This window comes from Nuphar pumila, chromosome 4, assembly GCF_984573655.1.
Source record: "Nuphar pumila chromosome 4, dmNupPumi1.hap1.1, whole genome shotgun sequence".
NCBI lineage: Eukaryota > Viridiplantae > Streptophyta > Magnoliopsida > Nymphaeales > Nymphaeaceae > Nuphar > Nuphar pumila.
The window spans coordinates 10,562,531-10,580,664 of NC_143252.1; the positions used below are offsets into that span (position 1 = coordinate 10,562,531).

Here is an 18,134-nt window from a genome sequence, read left to right on the forward strand (position 1 = left end):
AAAACTCATGAGTCATACTATGAAACTTTGGGAGAGGGTGATTGAGTCTAGGTTGAGGAAGGTTGTCATGATATCGGAGAATCAATTTGGTTTTATGCCTGGAAGATCAACTATGGAAGCTATACATCTTCTTAGACAACTTATTGAAAGATATAGAGAGAGGAACAAAGATTTGCATATGGTTTTTATTGATTTAGAGAAGGCATACGATAGAGTACCTAGGGACGTTCTCTGGTGGACAATGATGAAGAAAGGTGTTTCTCTCAAGTACATTAGTATAATTAAAGATATGTATGAAGGAGTAGTAACCAATGTCCGCACTTGTGGAGGGGTGACAACCAATTTCCCGATAACGGTTGGGTTACATCAAGGATCTGCTTTAAGCCCTTTCCTATTTGCAATAGTGATGGATGAGCTTACGAGATCAATTCAAGAAAATGTACCGTGGTGTATGTTGTTTGCTGATGATATTGTTTTGATTGATGAGTCTAGAGCTGGGGTTAATGCTAAGTTAGAATTATGGAGACAGACATTGGAAGCAAGAGGTTTTAAGTTGAGTAAGAGTAAGACTGAATATATGGAATGTCGGTTTAGTAAGCAACGAAGTAGTGATGGGAGTGTAGTGAAGCTTGGTGAGCAAGATATACCGGTGAATGATTATTTCAAATATTTGGGATCCATCATTCAAAAGTATGGAGAAATTGATGGAGATGTAAATCATAGGATAAAGGTTGGGTGGATGAAATGGAAAAGTGCTACTGGAGTGCTGTGCGATCGTAGAATGCCATTGCGGTTGAAGGGAAAGTTTTATAGGACGACTATTAGACCCGCTTTACTATATGGTACGGAATGTTGGGCTGCCAAGAGACATCATATTCAAAAAATGAGTGTAGCTGAGATGCGGATGCTTAGATGGATGTGTGGAAATACAATAAAAGATAAGATTCGGAACGAAGAGATACGTAAGAAGGTAGGTGTTGCACCCATTGAAAATAAGATGCGAGAGAATCGTTTACGGTGGTTTGGACATATTCGGCGAAGGCCTAATGATGCTCCAGTTAGAAGGTTGGAGAAATGGGAAAATATATTAGTTAAAAGAGGTCGGGGTAGGCCTAGGAAGACTTGGATGGAGATGATAGGAAAGGATATGAATGCTTTGAACCTCACCGAGGACATGGCGTTGGATAGAAATGATTGGAGGAAAAGGATTCATGTGGAAGACCCAAAATGAATTTCTTTTTTGGTTCATATCGCTGACCCCAATTGTTTTGGGATGAAGGCGTAGTTGTTGTTGTTGTTGTTGTTGTAGATGCCTCTAGGCCTTCTCTACCAGGGTTGGACAGTGACTTGGTGATTTGGCAAGCCACACCGAGAGAGAGAGAGAGAGAGATTTTGAATCCCAAGCAAACTTGAATAAACTGGGTCAATACAATAAATGGAAAAAATGAAGAGATTTTGAAGCCCAGGCAAACTTAAATAAACTGGGTCAATACAATAAATGTAAAAAATGAATAGATTGAAACAATAATTAAGAAAAAGAAAAACAGAAAACCTAGTTTTTATAATACAAACATGTAACCTCTTGATACCTGCATGGCAAGAAGCAAACATCATTAATTTTGCACAAGAATTGCATGTTGGATGCTTGAACTCAAGCAATGGAGATTTACAAGAGGATGCTCATATCAAACAAAATTTATCAAATAGGTTTCCTAACTTTCCTTACATGCATAAAAGAACAAAAAAAAAACTGAAAAGAGACAGATAAATAATGATGAAATAAAACTTTAAAAGGCAGTCGTGACTTACAAAACTTTAAAAACCAGATCCCCCAAGATTGGCAGATTCGCCTCCAACAACCTTCAAGCAACAGCTCAAACAAGTTTTTTCTTTTTTTCTTTCCATTTATTACAGCACCTGGCTGTGCTGGTGTTAGTCTGACGTACCTTCATGCCATAGCTTTAGGAACAAGCATCCCAAACCCACGTCTTGCCTTCTCAACCCTGCAAGAAAAGCATAAAAAACATCAAGCCAGGAAGGGAAGCATACATTGATAGTGTAAGATAAATGCCAACCAATATATATGAAGCTGATGCACGCATATTTTACATTTATATACCTCTTTTCTTACACTTTGTGAACCAAAGTAGTTATAGGAACAAAGATTCTCTTTCTGCTAGACAACCAATGGATGCTTTACCAACAATTTGTGCACCACAAACTGGATTCAGTTCTGTGCCTGTTTAACTCGTAACGGAAGCACTGGCTTGCCTAATAAGTTTGTTGCAATGTAAAGGGTCCCCGTTTTTCAGTAAAATCCTATCATTACTTGAAAATGATCCCCAATTAGAACTTTCATCAGACATGGTTCCATGCACTCACTGAATTGACCAATTTCCATGTCTAATTCCCTTATCCGGGCCTTCAAATTCCTGAGTTATACTACATAATAAAAAATGCCTTGTCATTCCTCATATATTGCCCATCAGGCAACCACCAAGCCACTTTACAACAATTAGGCTATCCTATACTGTTAAATCATACTCCTGAATTATACTGTATGTGATTCTGTCTACTGCATGTAAGAGTACATATCTTTCACTCAGGGATGACAAGCCAACCAAATACTCAACCAAGCTGGAGACATGGTTGGACTCATGTCTGTGACCTAAAGGGCCTGGAAAAATGGTAGACTAGCGGCCAAGTGCAGTGATCCTGGGCAGGACCTAGACAAAAAGAAAACCACTGCTACATAGAAAATCTAAATCTTGGCGACAGATAAAAGACCCATGCACAACCATGGTAATGATAAAGAATGTTCTGTAGTGAGCTATCTGATTGTCCATTTACATTGGCTTCCCACAGAGGAGATACCCAAAATGAATCTTTTCAGTGCACAGCAAAAGGGAACTACGGGTTGCTATGTTTGATGGTTGCCTGAAATATGGACTGATCCAATTTTAGACTAGTGAATCTTCCATGAGGATTGTCAGATGCCCAGCTATGTCACATTGGTACGGTACCGGTATGACACAGCAATTTCAAAAAATGTGGGTAAGGGGACACAGGCCACACGGCTATATATATATATATATATATATATATATATATATATATATATATATATACAAAATAAATTCAAAATAAACTGAACATAATCTAAATATATATGCTATATTTAAAATATATATTATATACTGAAAATATAATTATAAATTATAAATTGAATACAAACTTGTATGTATGGAGGGTAAAATGGTGTGTCCAGGTGTCGACACGGGGACACGCGTGTCAACACGGGTATGGTGGACAAAATGGAGTGTCCCGTATGACAGAGATGCCCAGTCGTTGGAGCTCTCTCAATGAATAAAGCTCATCAATTTTGTGCAATCTAAAATTTGAGCAACAAACAAAATGTCACTCAAACGAACTAGACCTGTTGAACAAGTAATTGAAAGGACATGGAAGCACTTGAGGTGTGATTAGCAATCACTTAGTTAAAGACGTGAAAAAGAGTTAAGAGTTTGGAGAGGAAAATCGTGCAACCCAATTTACAGAAATGGCAAACTATGTAAATGCTGATGCATAAGAGAAGGCAACCATCCATTGAACTTGGTGGCAATACTAAAAGTGATGCACCAAAGCTCCATTTTTCTTTTCCTTCTGAAGGTCCAAATGAGAAAGTTCATTAAAATTAATGAAGAGTGACAAATAGCCGCCTTAAGTATGAAAGACAATCCAGAAAGAAATGCAAGTAAACATAGCACAAAGAAGCAATAAAGGAAAACCTGTTCTCCCATTCCAAGGGAGTTTATCCAAGTATAATCAAGGTTAGGCAAAACGTGCAGTACAGGAAGAAATCAAGATTGCAAAAAGCACATTGGTGCCCTGTAAATTGGTTTCAATGCTTAAATGTTTTCCAGACTTTGCTGGACTTCTCCCGAGTTGTAAGATTCTAGGAACGTATAAAGTTTTTTACTTTTTCCAAGCTCTAAGAAATTCAGGCTCAGAGAAAAGTAATTTTTATTTTGTCCAAGCTCTGAGAAATTCAGGTTCGGAGAAAAGTATACTTATTCTGGTACTAAGTCATGTTTATATTGAATGATCACCAACTTGGGTTGTAATTGTTTTATCAGTTGCAACTTCAAGGATGTACTTCCAGCCTACTTATAGAGGGCTATGTGTAGTCCAGTTAATTATGCAATTCATCACTGCACCTTCTCTTTGCATGATAGGCTGACTACTGGAATTTGGAGACCTAAATTTTCTAAAAGGAACAGTACAGGCCACAGAATAATCCAATGAAGATTAACTCAAGAATAAATGCATGTATTTGTTGAAACTTATATATTTGTTGCAACAATTTTCCAAGTGTATAGAGTTTTTTCTGAGACACACGTTGATATATTTGAATATTTTGGAAGAGTTTAACCTAATATTGTCATGGCATCTTCCCAGAATTGACAAGCAGCAAAATTTTGAAATTTTGTATCTTCAGCCGACTCTCTTTTCTTTGAATTCCTATGAATTTTATCTAGGATCCACTCCTTTTTTTTTACTTCCACTAAAGGTTTCCTAGCTGAGAATATTCAGAAATGAGATCCTTTACAATATAACAGTACAAAGCTAAAACTTACGTTGGTGCTAGCTTGCCAATGTTGAGTCTTTCACCGGATAGTTCATTAATCACCTGACCACTGCTGTTCATGATATATTCTCTATTTTCTGCAGTTGGAAGGCCTTTGATAGCAAGCATGTCCAGGTCCTTCTGGTGGAGCTCTCGACCATTTACAATGACACCTGTTCTTCCCCCAGAACAGTTGATTGGCATGGGAAATTTGAACTCTTCAATGTATGGCTGCCATGTAGATTGTAAAAATCATTATGAAGTATGATAGAATCTTTTTGGAAAATTCCATGGATATTTCATGAATTTCAAGTTTAAATTTCCAGCATAAAAGCTCTAAAAAATCATAAAAAACTTACAGGAATTATGCCAAGACAAGGCTTGCCCATGATACCCCAAAACCCAGCTCTGTAGTCATACCTGAAAAGAATAACATCAACAAGGATTTACAAGTTGTAATAAGGAAATCTACAAGAGATGTTATTTCTTACTGACAAAAAACAATAAAGGATGTCAAAGATAAAGGTCAGGAAATAAAGTACCATGACAAATCTGTTTATTACCGCCTGAAAGTTATAAGCTCATATACAACTGCATCCTAAGCTTCCATTTAATGAAAAGTGGTTCCTATTAATTATGTGATACATTATTATATACAGAACCATTATCATGAGAGATCAATGATTCAGGGCATAAGTCATGGTTCAGAGGTTTTGTGAGTTAAAGTTATAGCACCTGATGATATAAGATTCAGCATTTTTTTAGAATACATAACGTAAGATTCAGCATGATATGGACACTAAAACAATGATACAGGACTCATTGTCACAGGTTCCAAAGCAAAGTCATTTAACAGTTTAGACTTGGTATCACTGATAAGGCTTGTAATTTTCTTATAAATGGCATACAGGAATAGTGATTCTCTTCCCCCCACAAAAAAAAATTACATACACAAGAAAAACATCTCTCTAGGAAGTATGCAATGAGAAGGGGCAAGTAAAAATGGACTCATATAGTGCTTTCCTATCCTAAGTTCATTACTCATCTCATAGTTAATTTGCTATCCATTGCTTCAGTGAAGCATGCACAGGGGTATTTAAAGGACACATGCACAAACCAATCAGACTTCATAATAAAAGAATTTAATTATAGAGGTGATATAAATCAAGTTTGATTAACACAGTAACATAGTTCATGATCATAGCTTTAAGGATATGAATAAACCATATCAGAACATTCAGCATACCAATAGTGACCAGGGTGGATGGGTCCAGCGCGTTCCTCAGCCTTCTTTACCAACCTATCTGGTATCGGTCTTCCATTCACAAACACCTTTGACATCATACCCCCTAATCCAAGACTCAGATCTCTTACACCTTTCTTTATAAATCCAGAAATTTTCGAATCTTCACTTGATTCTTTTGGTTGTCGATCATCACTTTTCTCTGGAAAGCCTGAAGATTTTCCTGGTTCTGAATCCTTGTTCAAGCTAGAGTCCATCTCATGCATCACTAATTCTTTATTCAGTCCAAATGCTGGAGAATGTGCGACATTTTGGGTGCCACCATTTTCTGATTCACTACTTCCACTGTGATCTCTTTTTAATGGTTGACTTGAAGAGGAACAGCCAATATGTGCATGGAACGGTGAGCCTGGCCTGGCTCTAAAGGATGATGTCTCAGATTCTTTGACATCTGATCTGCTATTAGTTCCAATGGCATGTCTAACGTGGTGATCTTTCTCCATCAATTCCTTTGAAGGTGGCTTCTTAACTTTTTTTATCCACTCTGGAGATTTACTCAAAGAATCCTTCTCGGACAAAATTTCGATGGGAAGTGGGTCGAGCAGGGAAATAGGTTCACTTTTTGAGGAATGATCACTTCTTGAGAATGATGTTCCATATTCTTCAGAACAGGAAACTGGTTCGGATTGACATTGGGTACTATCATTTTCTGATTGACTACTTCCACTGTGATTTCTTTTTAAAGGTTGACTTGAAGAGGAATAACCAATATGTTCATGGAACGGTAAGCCTGGCCTAGCTCTAAGGAATGATGCATCAGATTCTTTGACACCTGATCTGCTATTAGTTCCACTACCATGTCTAATATGCTGATCTTTCTCCTTTAACTTTGATGTAGGCTTAACTTTTTTTATCCACTCCAGAGATTTAGTCAACGCATCCTTCTTGGACAAATTTTGTTGAAGGATGGAAAATGGGTCTGGAAGAGAAATAGGCTCACTTTTTGAAGAATGATCACTTCTTGAGAAGGATGTTCCATATTCTTCAGAACAGGAAACTGACTCGAATTGAAAATTATCTCCCATAATGGCCATGTGCTCGGCAAGGTTATTTAAAGATTCTTGTCTCCCGCAACCTATAAATGATTCTGAATCTGCATTTTTACTTCTGTTGTCCATTTCTGCTGGTGGCAACTTCTTGTGTGTTCGACTGGGGATAATTGGCCTTCTCTCAGGAACTGGTAAATTGAGAACCATAGAGCAATTGCCACATCTGACATTGTGAACTCTCCCCTTTGAGAAAAGAAAGTCAGCAGGTAGCTTGAGCAACTTTGAGCAACCATAGCATATGATGAAAGGTGCACCACCCAATATGGGACGACAAACAGCTTCCTTTATTGTTGTACCAACTTCATTCTCTTGGTGGCCTCTCCTCTCATGATACATGTTTTCCTGTGGAGTATCATGATACATGTTTTCCTGTAGAGTATCCACAGTTAGTGGGCGGTTTTGATTTTGATAATTCATTGGTAAGCTAGAACTCACATGTGCAGGCTGACAGACATGTCCTTGACTACCATTCCCATAATGTAAGTGTCCGTTGCATGCTCTACATAACCCCTGTTCAGAACAAATGCAAGAAGGAAGCTGTGAAGGTATTTGACAGTTTTCCAGATAGCAATGAGAAGATGAGCAGAATACACACAGAGAAGAGTTATCAGAACATTGACTCTTCACAGTTTCTAGATCCATCTCCATATTGTTGACAGCATGAGAACCAAATTGGGATCCACAAGTTTTGGATTGTCGAAAGACATGGCTTTGTGCCAAATGATATGCTTCAGGCTTGGGTTCATTGTTATGAAACCATGGAGAACCTCTAGCTTGTCGCCATGATGTGCTTGAATCAGCCTCACAAGATTGAATGCCAGAGCTACTGATAGGAATCCTTCCACTTGGTTTACCTGTTGGCAGATGGGATTTACTGAGGTAACCCTTCAATTCATCCACCTTTCTTAGAATCTCCAATCCTTCCTGCTCAAGGCATTTAATTTTATCAGCTACCAAAGAATCTCTCTGTATATACTCCTGATTAGAGTGCATCAATTCCCCATAACTAGATGGAACTTTGTCTGCAGAACTTGCACCACCGGAGAAAGAGGGTTCCTTTAACTGAAATCTGGAAGGGATGTCGCTTTCCAGTGCCATACGATTGCGATGGTCCTTAGAATTTTCTTGGATCAGTGGCAATGCATATGCTGGCATTCTTGATTCCTCAAGATTCTTAATCTGATTCTGGCTTACTTGCACAGCTACCGAGGGACCTTTACTTCCTTCAAATGTCAGCTTGGAACTTGTTTTTCTCCTTTCATCTAGGAAGCTTTCTGGAAGAGCTGCTGCTTCCACAGTTTGTCTTTCAGGAAAATTTGGCCTTGAATTGTTATCCACTGATCCTCTCAACTTGTCTGTGATCTCAGGTTCCTGTGATGGAGGTAAACGCTGTGGTTTAAATAAAGTTCTTCTAGATAGTCTCAGTCTTTGGTCAGCAATCTGGTTATTACCATCATTGCCAGTAGAAGGGGGACTGGGGCCATTAGAGGTCCAATTTTTGGTTGTTGAAATTTTTGAAGCCTTTCTTTGTCTACCATCAAATTGTCTATCTGAGGCAATGTACCCTGAGGCAACACCATTAAGGTCTAAAGTCCCCAGTGGCTTTTGATTCTGATTTCTGTATCCCTTCCTACCTAACAAGGTATCATCAAAGTCATGACTTGGAGAATTCCGTGACCAGTTCGGGTTAAGATCTTCCATGACTTTCTGAGCTCTGTCATGATCTTCCCATGCAGTTGATGAGATTTCAGAAATAGACTCCTCCCTTTCATATGTCCCATCTGAATCTTTTCCACTTTCAGAAGGTTCAGAATATCTGTTACAACTCAGGTCATCATGAGCGGAAGATGAAACTGTATCTACTGTCGATTCAGGTCTATCCTCGTTGATTTCCTCATACTCAAGTTCATCGTTACCAAACTCAGAACCAGAAGCAGATGCATCTGCTGAACTGAAACATGTCCTTTTACTTATAGGGGCTGATCCAGTATAATTAGAAGTGCCCCCTGTTTCACAATCCTTAAGAGGTTTCTTATGATGGATCTCAAGCTTCAAATTTTCACGTTTTTCTGCAGATAGATATAGTCATTGAAAAAGCTAGGTTAATATAACAACTGGAAAGACATTTGCAGAGCTGTTGCAGACATAAAGCCACCCATAAAAAAAAAAGGAAAAACAAACCTTGAAGAATGATGTTGCAATTGGCACATTGGTAGACAGGAAACTTTGAAATTTGTGGGAGAAGATGTTGGCATTTTGGGCAGTACATTAGCCTTGCCTTAGCCACTGAAGCCATATTGCTGCGAAAGAATGAAAAAATCAAAAATACGATTTTGTGTGGCATTGAAAAAGACACAAATTTTATACCGGATCTCCTTGTCAATTCAATCAGTGACCTGATAACAGGCATGATATGATTTTCTTTTAATAACCTATAGTAGTCCATATGAAGATAGCAAACAACAAACAAAGCTTATCATGACAAAAAGAAACAAAGAGAAGATCTCAACAAAGTACTTAGAATCAATTAAGCCCTCCCACAAAATATAATCCAGTGCCACCCTTCCTATACAAAAATTTAATAACAAAAATGAACTGTTCACAAGCACATAGCAATCAAAGAGGAAGCGACAATTCAACTCAAACATCTTCAACACCCCACCCCCTTCTTCCCCTTCGCCCTGATGCCCAATCTACTCAACAATCAACGGTGGCATGCATTGATTCATGGCTACATATTATCAAGATTGGCATCAAGTAATGGATGAACAAAGCTACATAAAACTAACAAACCAATCAGATAATAGAAAAGGGGAACCAAACAATTCCCACACCCCTTTCAAGCAAGAAAAAACACATGCACCAGTGACCTTAGTTTAATGCGAGTCCATAAATGAAAAGGTTCAATTACAAAATGAATGTCAAAATACTGCCAACTGTAGAAACTAGAAATCATGACATGCCATTGTTCAGAAAAAAAAGGAATGATTATCCACTCTAACAATATAGGCAGTCACCAAGAAACCCACAAGATGCTAAAGGTGGAGGTTGACACTCAGGTTTCATAGATACACAAACCATTCTAATATAAGGTAAAAATCTAAACAGAATGAATAAAGCATCCAAAACAGAAAGAACAAGATCCAATTTTAGATTCATAATTGAGGAGTATTGGAGCCCAAAGTAAAGGCTGAAACGAATCCTACCGGATCGTACTTTGTACAAAAAGACATCCAACAATCCCAGAGATCCAGACAAAAAAACTCTCTCACTAGGAAAATCCAGAGGAATTAGAACAATACCAAGCATCAGAATCCCTGTAAAAAAAAACATATACATGAGAAGACCCATAAACATCACTCGCTCATTAATGTTAGCATAAAAAACAGACCAATAAAGCACTAAAGAAGAACAAAAACCACCAAACTACTTCAAGAGAGAGAAAGAAAAACCTTTAAAAACATTATCTCTACCATTCTAGACCCAACAAATTCTACAAAGGAGCTCTTATCTTATAATCCAACCACCACCAAAATTCTTTTCCATTTCGGCATAAAACTGCAGAATTCCTCTTCCCCATTTCAAATCTCGAACCCAAACACACTCCAAAGAACACACACACACACAGAGACCGCTGGTAATTGAAGTTGCTGACAAAGAAGAGAGATAAAAGAGTATAATTAAAAAAGAAAGAAGAAGAAGAAGAATAGGAAACCTGAGCAATGGAGAGAAAGTCTACCGGAAACGACTGCTCCGGAGGAATTCCGATGAGTCCCTCCCCTCTTTTCCGGCGTCTGAATTCCTGGGTTTCCAGATAAAACAAATAATAAACGATGATAGTCAAAGCCGGGAAGAATCCTTCAAGTGACGACATTGATCCTTGACTGTCTGATAGACCAGGAAGCGGGGTGTTTTCGTCATTTTAGATGAAGTCAGAGGGCCAACACCGTTCTCCTCCACGACGAGGAGTGGGGTTGTCAAGCCGCGTTTTTTTAGACGACGCGCCGGTCGGGCCAGTGCAGAGTCTGACGTGGCGATTTCTTAAGCCCGTTAACTACGTGGCGACTAATCGGGAAGATTTATAGTCTGACTGGGACTATATTTTTAGTATTATGTATTATGTATGGCTGGACACGTACGGATATGGTCCGGGTCATGCTTGACCCGAAAATAGATCCATTTTTAAAGAGTTGGTCCTCCTTTTTAATTCAGAAGAGGGCGCCTTGTTTGATGCCCTTTCCTGTGAAAGTGCCTGTAAAACAAACATTAACAGAAGAAATATGTTCCAAGGTCCATACAATAATGCAAAAGGACGTTTTTCTTATCAGAATCGGTTGACATATGACTCTCATGGAGAAATGTTTTTCTTCTTGGGCTTCAGCCCTATTTGTTTAGTGTAATTTTCATGAGAAACTGCTGAGCTAGCGTCCTTTTCTCTCTTTTCTCATCGTGAGTAAAACAAACATCAAATTATCATGGCAAAAAAGTATAGTACTGGTACGATTGGACTCCAGTTTTTTCCAAGACCTCTCTTTTTCACACATATTTTTTTTCACTTTGTTATTCTCATGCCATACAAACAAGCAAAAAAAATATATTTGAAAAAGTTATCATATTAAAACTTCTCATAAGCAAAGTTTTCTTTTTCTATGAGAATTTTTTATGCTTTCAAACGTGCCCTCTCACTACAAGAAAAACATTATTTAGCAATAGCAATTTACGACAAAAATAATCTGTCACAAAGTTGCGACAGATTAGCAAGAGAAAACTATCAGTCCCTAAAATTGGAATTAGTTGTGGAATTAGCGACGGAAAAATTTCATCGCAAACGTCGTCATAAATTTGTGACAGAAAAATTCGTTCTCACACTTCGTCGCAACTTCGCGACAGATGAGCGGCATTTCCATCGCTAATCTGTCGCTAAATTTCTCATAAAACCCTAATGTGAGCCCCTTTCTTTTCCCTTTCTGTTTCATTCATCGCACATCCCCGCCCTTTCTCTCGACCCGTTGCTCGACCTCCCTTCTCCCCCTTCCAGCGACCGCCTCCCTCTCCGACAGCTTCACCGACACCACCTCGTTGGTCATCCGACCTTTCTCTCACCCCCTCTTGCTCGTTTGTCGACATCGACGACCTCCTCCCCCAGGTATGTCTCCTCCCTTCCCTTCTTCTTTACTCTCTCTCTCTCTCTCTCTCTCTCTCTCTCTCTCTCTCTCTCTCTCTCTCTCTCTCTCTCTCTCTCTGTGTGTGTGCCCTCTGTCACCCATCGGGCCGGCATAAGGGGTCGGGACCCCCCGCCTGTTTTGGAGATTTCTGCAGGGGGCTTTGGCCCCTACCCCGATTTTCTTTTGAATTTGGTAGGGGCCATTGGCCCCTGCCCCGATTTTTTTCAAGGATGACAGGGGTCATTGCCCCTCTGTCTCCTCCTTTTCAAGAGTCGCAGGGGCTTTTGCCCCCCCCCCCACCACTGCCACTTTTTTTTTGTCGGGCAAGGGCCATCAGCCCCTGTCCCTCTTTTATTTTTGGCAGGGGTCGATGCCCCTGCCTCTTCTTTTTATTTTCGGCAGGGGCCGATGCCCCTGCCCCTCTCTCGTCCCCGCCCTTTCTCACCTTACTCGCTCGATGTAACCCCAGCCTCTGCCTCCTGATTTCAATAGGAGGGGTGTTGCCCCTCCCTACTCGCTCACTCTCTGTCCTCTCTTTTTGACAGGGGAGGGGGAGGCCCTCCCTGCTCCCCCCCCCCCCCCCCCCCCCCCCCCACCCACCCACCCACACACACACACACACACCTCTCTCTGTGTGTGTGTGTGTGTGTGTGTGTGTGTGTGTGTGTGTGTGTTCTGATGCGGTCAAGCTCAACCAGGTAGTCGAGCCCACCTCCCTCTCGATCGAGGTTGGGGCCGGGCTCGGCCTGGCAATTGAACCTATCCCTCTCCCTGCTTCATCTTTTCGCAGAGGAGGGGGGTGACACCCCCTGCCCCTTTTCTCTCTTCCTTTTTTTTTGACAAGAAGGTAGGGGTTACGCCCTTGCTTCCTTTTTCTGTCAGGTTGTTGGGGCAGAGAGGGGAGGAGAAGGTTTTGCAAATATCAACTATTTTTTTTTAAATCTCCCCTGACCCACGCCGATGACCTTGTCATCCTCCTGTTCCAGTAGCCTCGCTCTACAGCCGACCTGCAACTAGATTTCTTTCGCCGGTGAGTCTGCAGGTATACCGCCTTTCTCTCTGTCAGGCGGTGGCGGAGCCCCTGCCACCTCTTGATGGGTTGCTACTCCTATCGTATATAAATGTGCTTTGCAGGTGCGTAGCTGAGCTAATTGCACGATGCTTAGTGTTAAGCATCGCGTGCGGCTAAAAATATAATACAAAAAGAAATAAGAAAAAATACAAAGGCAACAACATGCAAAACGAGTAAATACTTGTGTTGAGTAAGTGATACAAGTGCATCACGTGTTATTTAATTTCTTGGATGCAACACTTTTCTGTTCACACACTCACTTAGTTGTAGATATCTAGGACTGCGTTGATGGAGTTCAGAGATCATGTTGAGCATGATTTTAATGTATGAAAATAGAAGTGCTCTTATTTTTGGAGTTCAGATTCTATACTAGTCATGGTAGTAGTTAACGGGATATTGGAGTGTGTTTGCTGCAGGTATATGTTTGACATTGTTTTGATATGAATGATTTGAATGTATTGCAATGTTTGATGTGACTGTATCCATATTTGTATGAAGTTATTTTCAATTTGATTATGCCTTCTATGTGAAATTGTATCATGAAAACATGCTTCAAATAAATGTATCGTGTTATAAATGGGTTTGCATATTAAAATAAATGATAAGTTATCAATGCTTCAAACATGCTTCAAATGAATGGTTTTTTATATAAAAATATTAAGTTATCAATGTTTGCATCATAGTTCTTGTAATTGAATGACATCATATATATATATATATGATTGTGTGTGTAATATATATATCAAATCATTACATCCACCATCAATGCATGATAAATTAGATATTTTCTTCATCATAGTATTCTTATGATTATCTTTTAACTGGTTAGGATAATATCCGTAACATCATAGGACAAAATAGTTGCAAACCATGAATGGATGTACCGTAGGATAATTGACAATGAGGTATTGCTTGAATATATTGATGGTGTTGACAGTTTTATGGTTGAGACAATTGAGATTTCTAGATGAATATGTCTCTAACATTGCTCGGGCTGTGAAGATAGATGATGAACAATTATATGGGTTGAAGAGTCATGATTGTCATGTCATTATGCAACGGTTGATTCCCCTAGCATTCTATGATATGTTAGACAAACCTAGATGGGGGGTATTATTCGAGTTGAGTAAATTTTTTATAACATTGTGCGCATCAGAAGTTGTACTAACTGAGGTAAAGAATCTCGATGATTCTGTCGTCACTACTATTTGTCAGCTAGAGAAGATATTTTCGTCAGTATTTTTTGATGTTATGAAATATGTGATCATACATTTGCCATATGAACTTAGGTTTGGTGGTCCTGTGCAATATCGATGGATGTATCTATTTGAAAGGCATATTTTTTTTTATATATTTTTTTCTTAATGCTATTGAGAATTTATTGTATTACGAGATGTATATTGCTGACAGATGCATGATTGATCTCAAAAAAAAGGTTCGGAATAAAGCAAGAGTGGAGGGTTCTATTTGTGAGGCGTACACTTTAGAAGAGATTTTAAATTTCTCATCTATGTACTTTGAACCTCACATTCCAACACGTTACACTTGACCATCATCATAATAATGATGGAGAACAATTTACTGTAGCTGACAAACTGTCGATATTTCAACCACTTAGACATGCCTTTGGAAGTTGCCAGTCAAGACTCTTGGAAGATCGAGAGCAAGACGCAACACAAATCTATATCATTTTTAATTGCTCAACAATTGACCCCTACATCGAGTAAGTATACATAATATATAATATTAAGTTCTATACGTGCGTACATGGTTCAGTAATATAAATATTTGTTAAGTGCAAGCGATTTGATCTAGAGTTGCGAAGAGAACTTTCATATCTCATTGATTCAGAAGTAACAAAAGAACGTGAAAATAAGTTTGTAGCATGGTTGAAAGAGTTGGTAAGGACGGTGACATACATTCTTTTTGTGTAAACAACAATAAGTTACTTAATTGATCATGATCACGGTCATTGTTTATGCTTGTAGGTCCGCCATGGTGATGTTAATGACCAAGGAATATGTGATTTACAAAATGGTCCGACCAAAGTTGTGCAATATTACAACGGGTACATCGTAAATGGTTATCGATTACATACAAAAGACTACGGTGTAAACAAGTCAACGATGAATAGTGGCGTGTGTGTCAAGGGTAGCAGCTACGGTGAAAATGAACATAACTACTACGGTGTTTTAGAAGAAATAATGGAGTTGACTTACTTAGGCATAAATAATAGGGTAACTTTATTCAAGTATCATTGGTTTGATCCTACAACAACAAGAATCGACAAAGTCTCAGACATTGTGGAGGTGAATCATAAATCAAGGTTTTGAACATATGAACCATTCATATTAGCCTCACAAGCTCAACAAGTTTACTATACTTCATATCCGAATATAAGGAAGTTAGATAGAAATGAATGATGAGCAGTTTGCAAGGTGAAGTCTAAACTATACCCTGAGTATGATCAATTACAGGAAGACAAGATTGCTGAAGAGGGTGATTACTATCAATCAGATGATATGTATGACTTCTCTTATGGTCATGATGTTACACATGGTATGCATGTCATATCTCCATTGTCCGATGGCACACATATGAAAGAATGTGATTCAAATGATATACCAAGTGGATGGGCGCCCAATGAAGAAGAAGACGAAGATGACGCAGATGAGGAGGAGGAAGACAAAGAATATGAATCGACCGATGTTTTGCAATGGATTGTAATCCGTCGCAAATCTGTCGCTACAATAGCGACGGATGTGTATCTGTCGCAAAGCCAAATCTCTGCGGATTAGCGACGACCTCACAACGGATCATGGCATTCGTTAATCCATCATAAATTAGCAATGGAAGTAGCGACAAATATGTTTTGTCGCTAATTAGCGATTAGGAAATTGTGATTAAAGTTATCCGCCACTAAATTGTTCAATGATGGATTAGCGATGAATTATGTCTGTTGCTAATCCACAAATTTCTTGTAGTGTCTAGATAAGAAAATAATAATGATAATTTTGGTAGAGCTCTACTCTCTATTAAAGAGCTATCCAAAGGAGACATCGCCCTCTAGATAAAAAGATAATTAATAAAATAAGAAGATAACATTATAAGAGCCCCTCTCTAGAATCGTGATTCTAGAGAAAAGGAGAGAATGAGAGAGAGAGAGAGCCCAACTCATTGGGAGAGAGAGAAAAGAAGGAAAGAAAAAAAAAAGGAAGAAAGGGAAGAGAGGAAAGGAAGAAGAAGAAGAAGAAGAAGCAAAGAAGAGGAAGGAGATAAAAAAATCCATCTTTCTCGTCAATCACCGTCTATTTTCAAACTTTTTTCATATTCGAATTAAGGTACAAGTTTATCTCTAGATTCGTACGAAGAGAAGTAGTTTTAAATCTGGTTCATGTGTAAGTTTGGATGAGAAAGAGAAATCTGATTTAAAAATACATATAAAAAAATATGTATTAAGTCGCGATTTCATATATTTTGACTCCACATGAGCATGCCATCGAGTTTTCTTGTTTAAGCATGTGCTTAACCTATGTTTAAAGTGTTGATTTTTTCTTTTTAGCCAAGCATGTTGAATATATATATATATATATATATATATATATATATATAGAGAGAGAGAGAGAGAGAGAGAGTAATGAGTCTGTGCTAAACCAATTTGGAGCTAAACCGCGTGCTAAATGGGTTTTTGGGGCTTTTTTTTTTTTAAATTCTGACCATACAAATATGATCTATGTACTTGATTTTAGAGAGATCAGCTCTTGAAGCATTTGATTCCAACACATTGGTGGGTTTTTATAAAGTTAAAAAAATCAATGGTCCAAAATCTTTATAATTTTTTGAGGCTCCAAACATCACTTTTTTCATCGAAAACACATGATCCAGGTGTGAATTCTTAGTAAATCGACCATGCTTAACACATTGATGGGGCTGGAACCACATAAAAAGCACTGAAGAAGCCCGAAAAACACATTTAGCACGCGATTTAGCACTAAATTGGTTTAACACTATATATATATGGAACGACCATGATTTTTTATGGTTCCATCTATGTTCTTGAAAGAAAAATAGATATATATGGTTTGGGATCAGTTTGATCAAGTTTAGGTTTGCCGATTTTGTTGTTCATATTCTAAAAAAAATAGATATTCATGGGTCAGATCAATTTTAAATCTATCTGGCCGATCTCAGCATATGGGCAAACCTGATCAGGTTTGCCATTATGCTTCGATTTAGCTGTCTGATTAGACGTGTCGATGACTGTGTGACAAGTTTGATTAGACCAACCGAATTTGATTATTTTTATGCTTTGTTATTGCATGTTAACTGACTTATATGTGTTAGATGTGGGCTATTATCAGACCTGGTTTCTGGTCATTTTGATGACTTATCAGATTTGATTTCATGTTATCAAATCTAATTTCATGTCGCCTGTCATCAAAACTGATCATATGACTTTTATGATGGTTGTTATCAGACTTGATTACATACTGTTTTTGGATGCTAATCAGACTTGAATACATGTTTTTGGAAGGTGATCAGACTTGATTACACGTTTTGATGCTTATCATATTTAATTACATATGTTAATCTTGATGACTATTATCAGATTAACTATGCAATTATTTTTTATAACAGCTATAAGGTTTGACTATATATTAATTTAATAAACAATTGTCAAATCTAATTTTATGTTATATTGTTGACTGTCACCAAATATGTTTTTGATGCTATTATGATTGCCATCAAATCTATTTTTGATGTTGTTATGTTGACTATCATCAAATATGAATTTATGATGTTATGTTGACTGTCATCAAATTTGACTATATGCTATTATGTTTGTTGCTATCGAATTTGTATATACATGTTTTCCTGACTATTAGCAAATCTAATTATTTGTTAAAGTTATGGATTG

General features: G+C 38.2%; 1 protein-coding gene across 2 annotated transcripts; it reads right to left on the reverse strand.

The window, feature by feature from the left end:
• Positions 1–1,409: 1,409 nt before the first annotated feature.
• On the reverse strand, positions 1,410–10,784 carry LOC149839343 (uncharacterized). 2 transcript variants are annotated; one of them, XM_090004085.1, is made up of 8 exons: positions 10,695–10,784; positions 10,186–10,296; positions 9,161–9,279; positions 5,874–9,048; positions 4,987–5,047; positions 4,638–4,858; positions 1,810–2,003; positions 1,410–1,589 (listed from the first exon to the last, which is right to left on the reverse strand). In XM_090004085.1, exons 3-7 carry the CDS (start codon positions 9,273–9,275, stop codon positions 1,949–1,951), a joined length of 3,627 nt encoding a protein of 1,208 aa, XP_089860211.1. In that variant the 5' UTR covers positions 9,276–9,279; positions 10,186–10,296; positions 10,695–10,784; the 3' UTR covers positions 1,410–1,589; positions 1,810–1,948. The 2 variants fall into 2 exon arrangements, with proteins under 2 accessions (XP_089860211.1, XP_089860210.1); XM_090004084.1 differs by lacking the exons at positions 10,186–10,296; positions 10,695–10,784 and having other exon boundaries at positions 9,161–9,470.
• Positions 10,785–18,134: the final 7,350 nt, after the last annotated feature.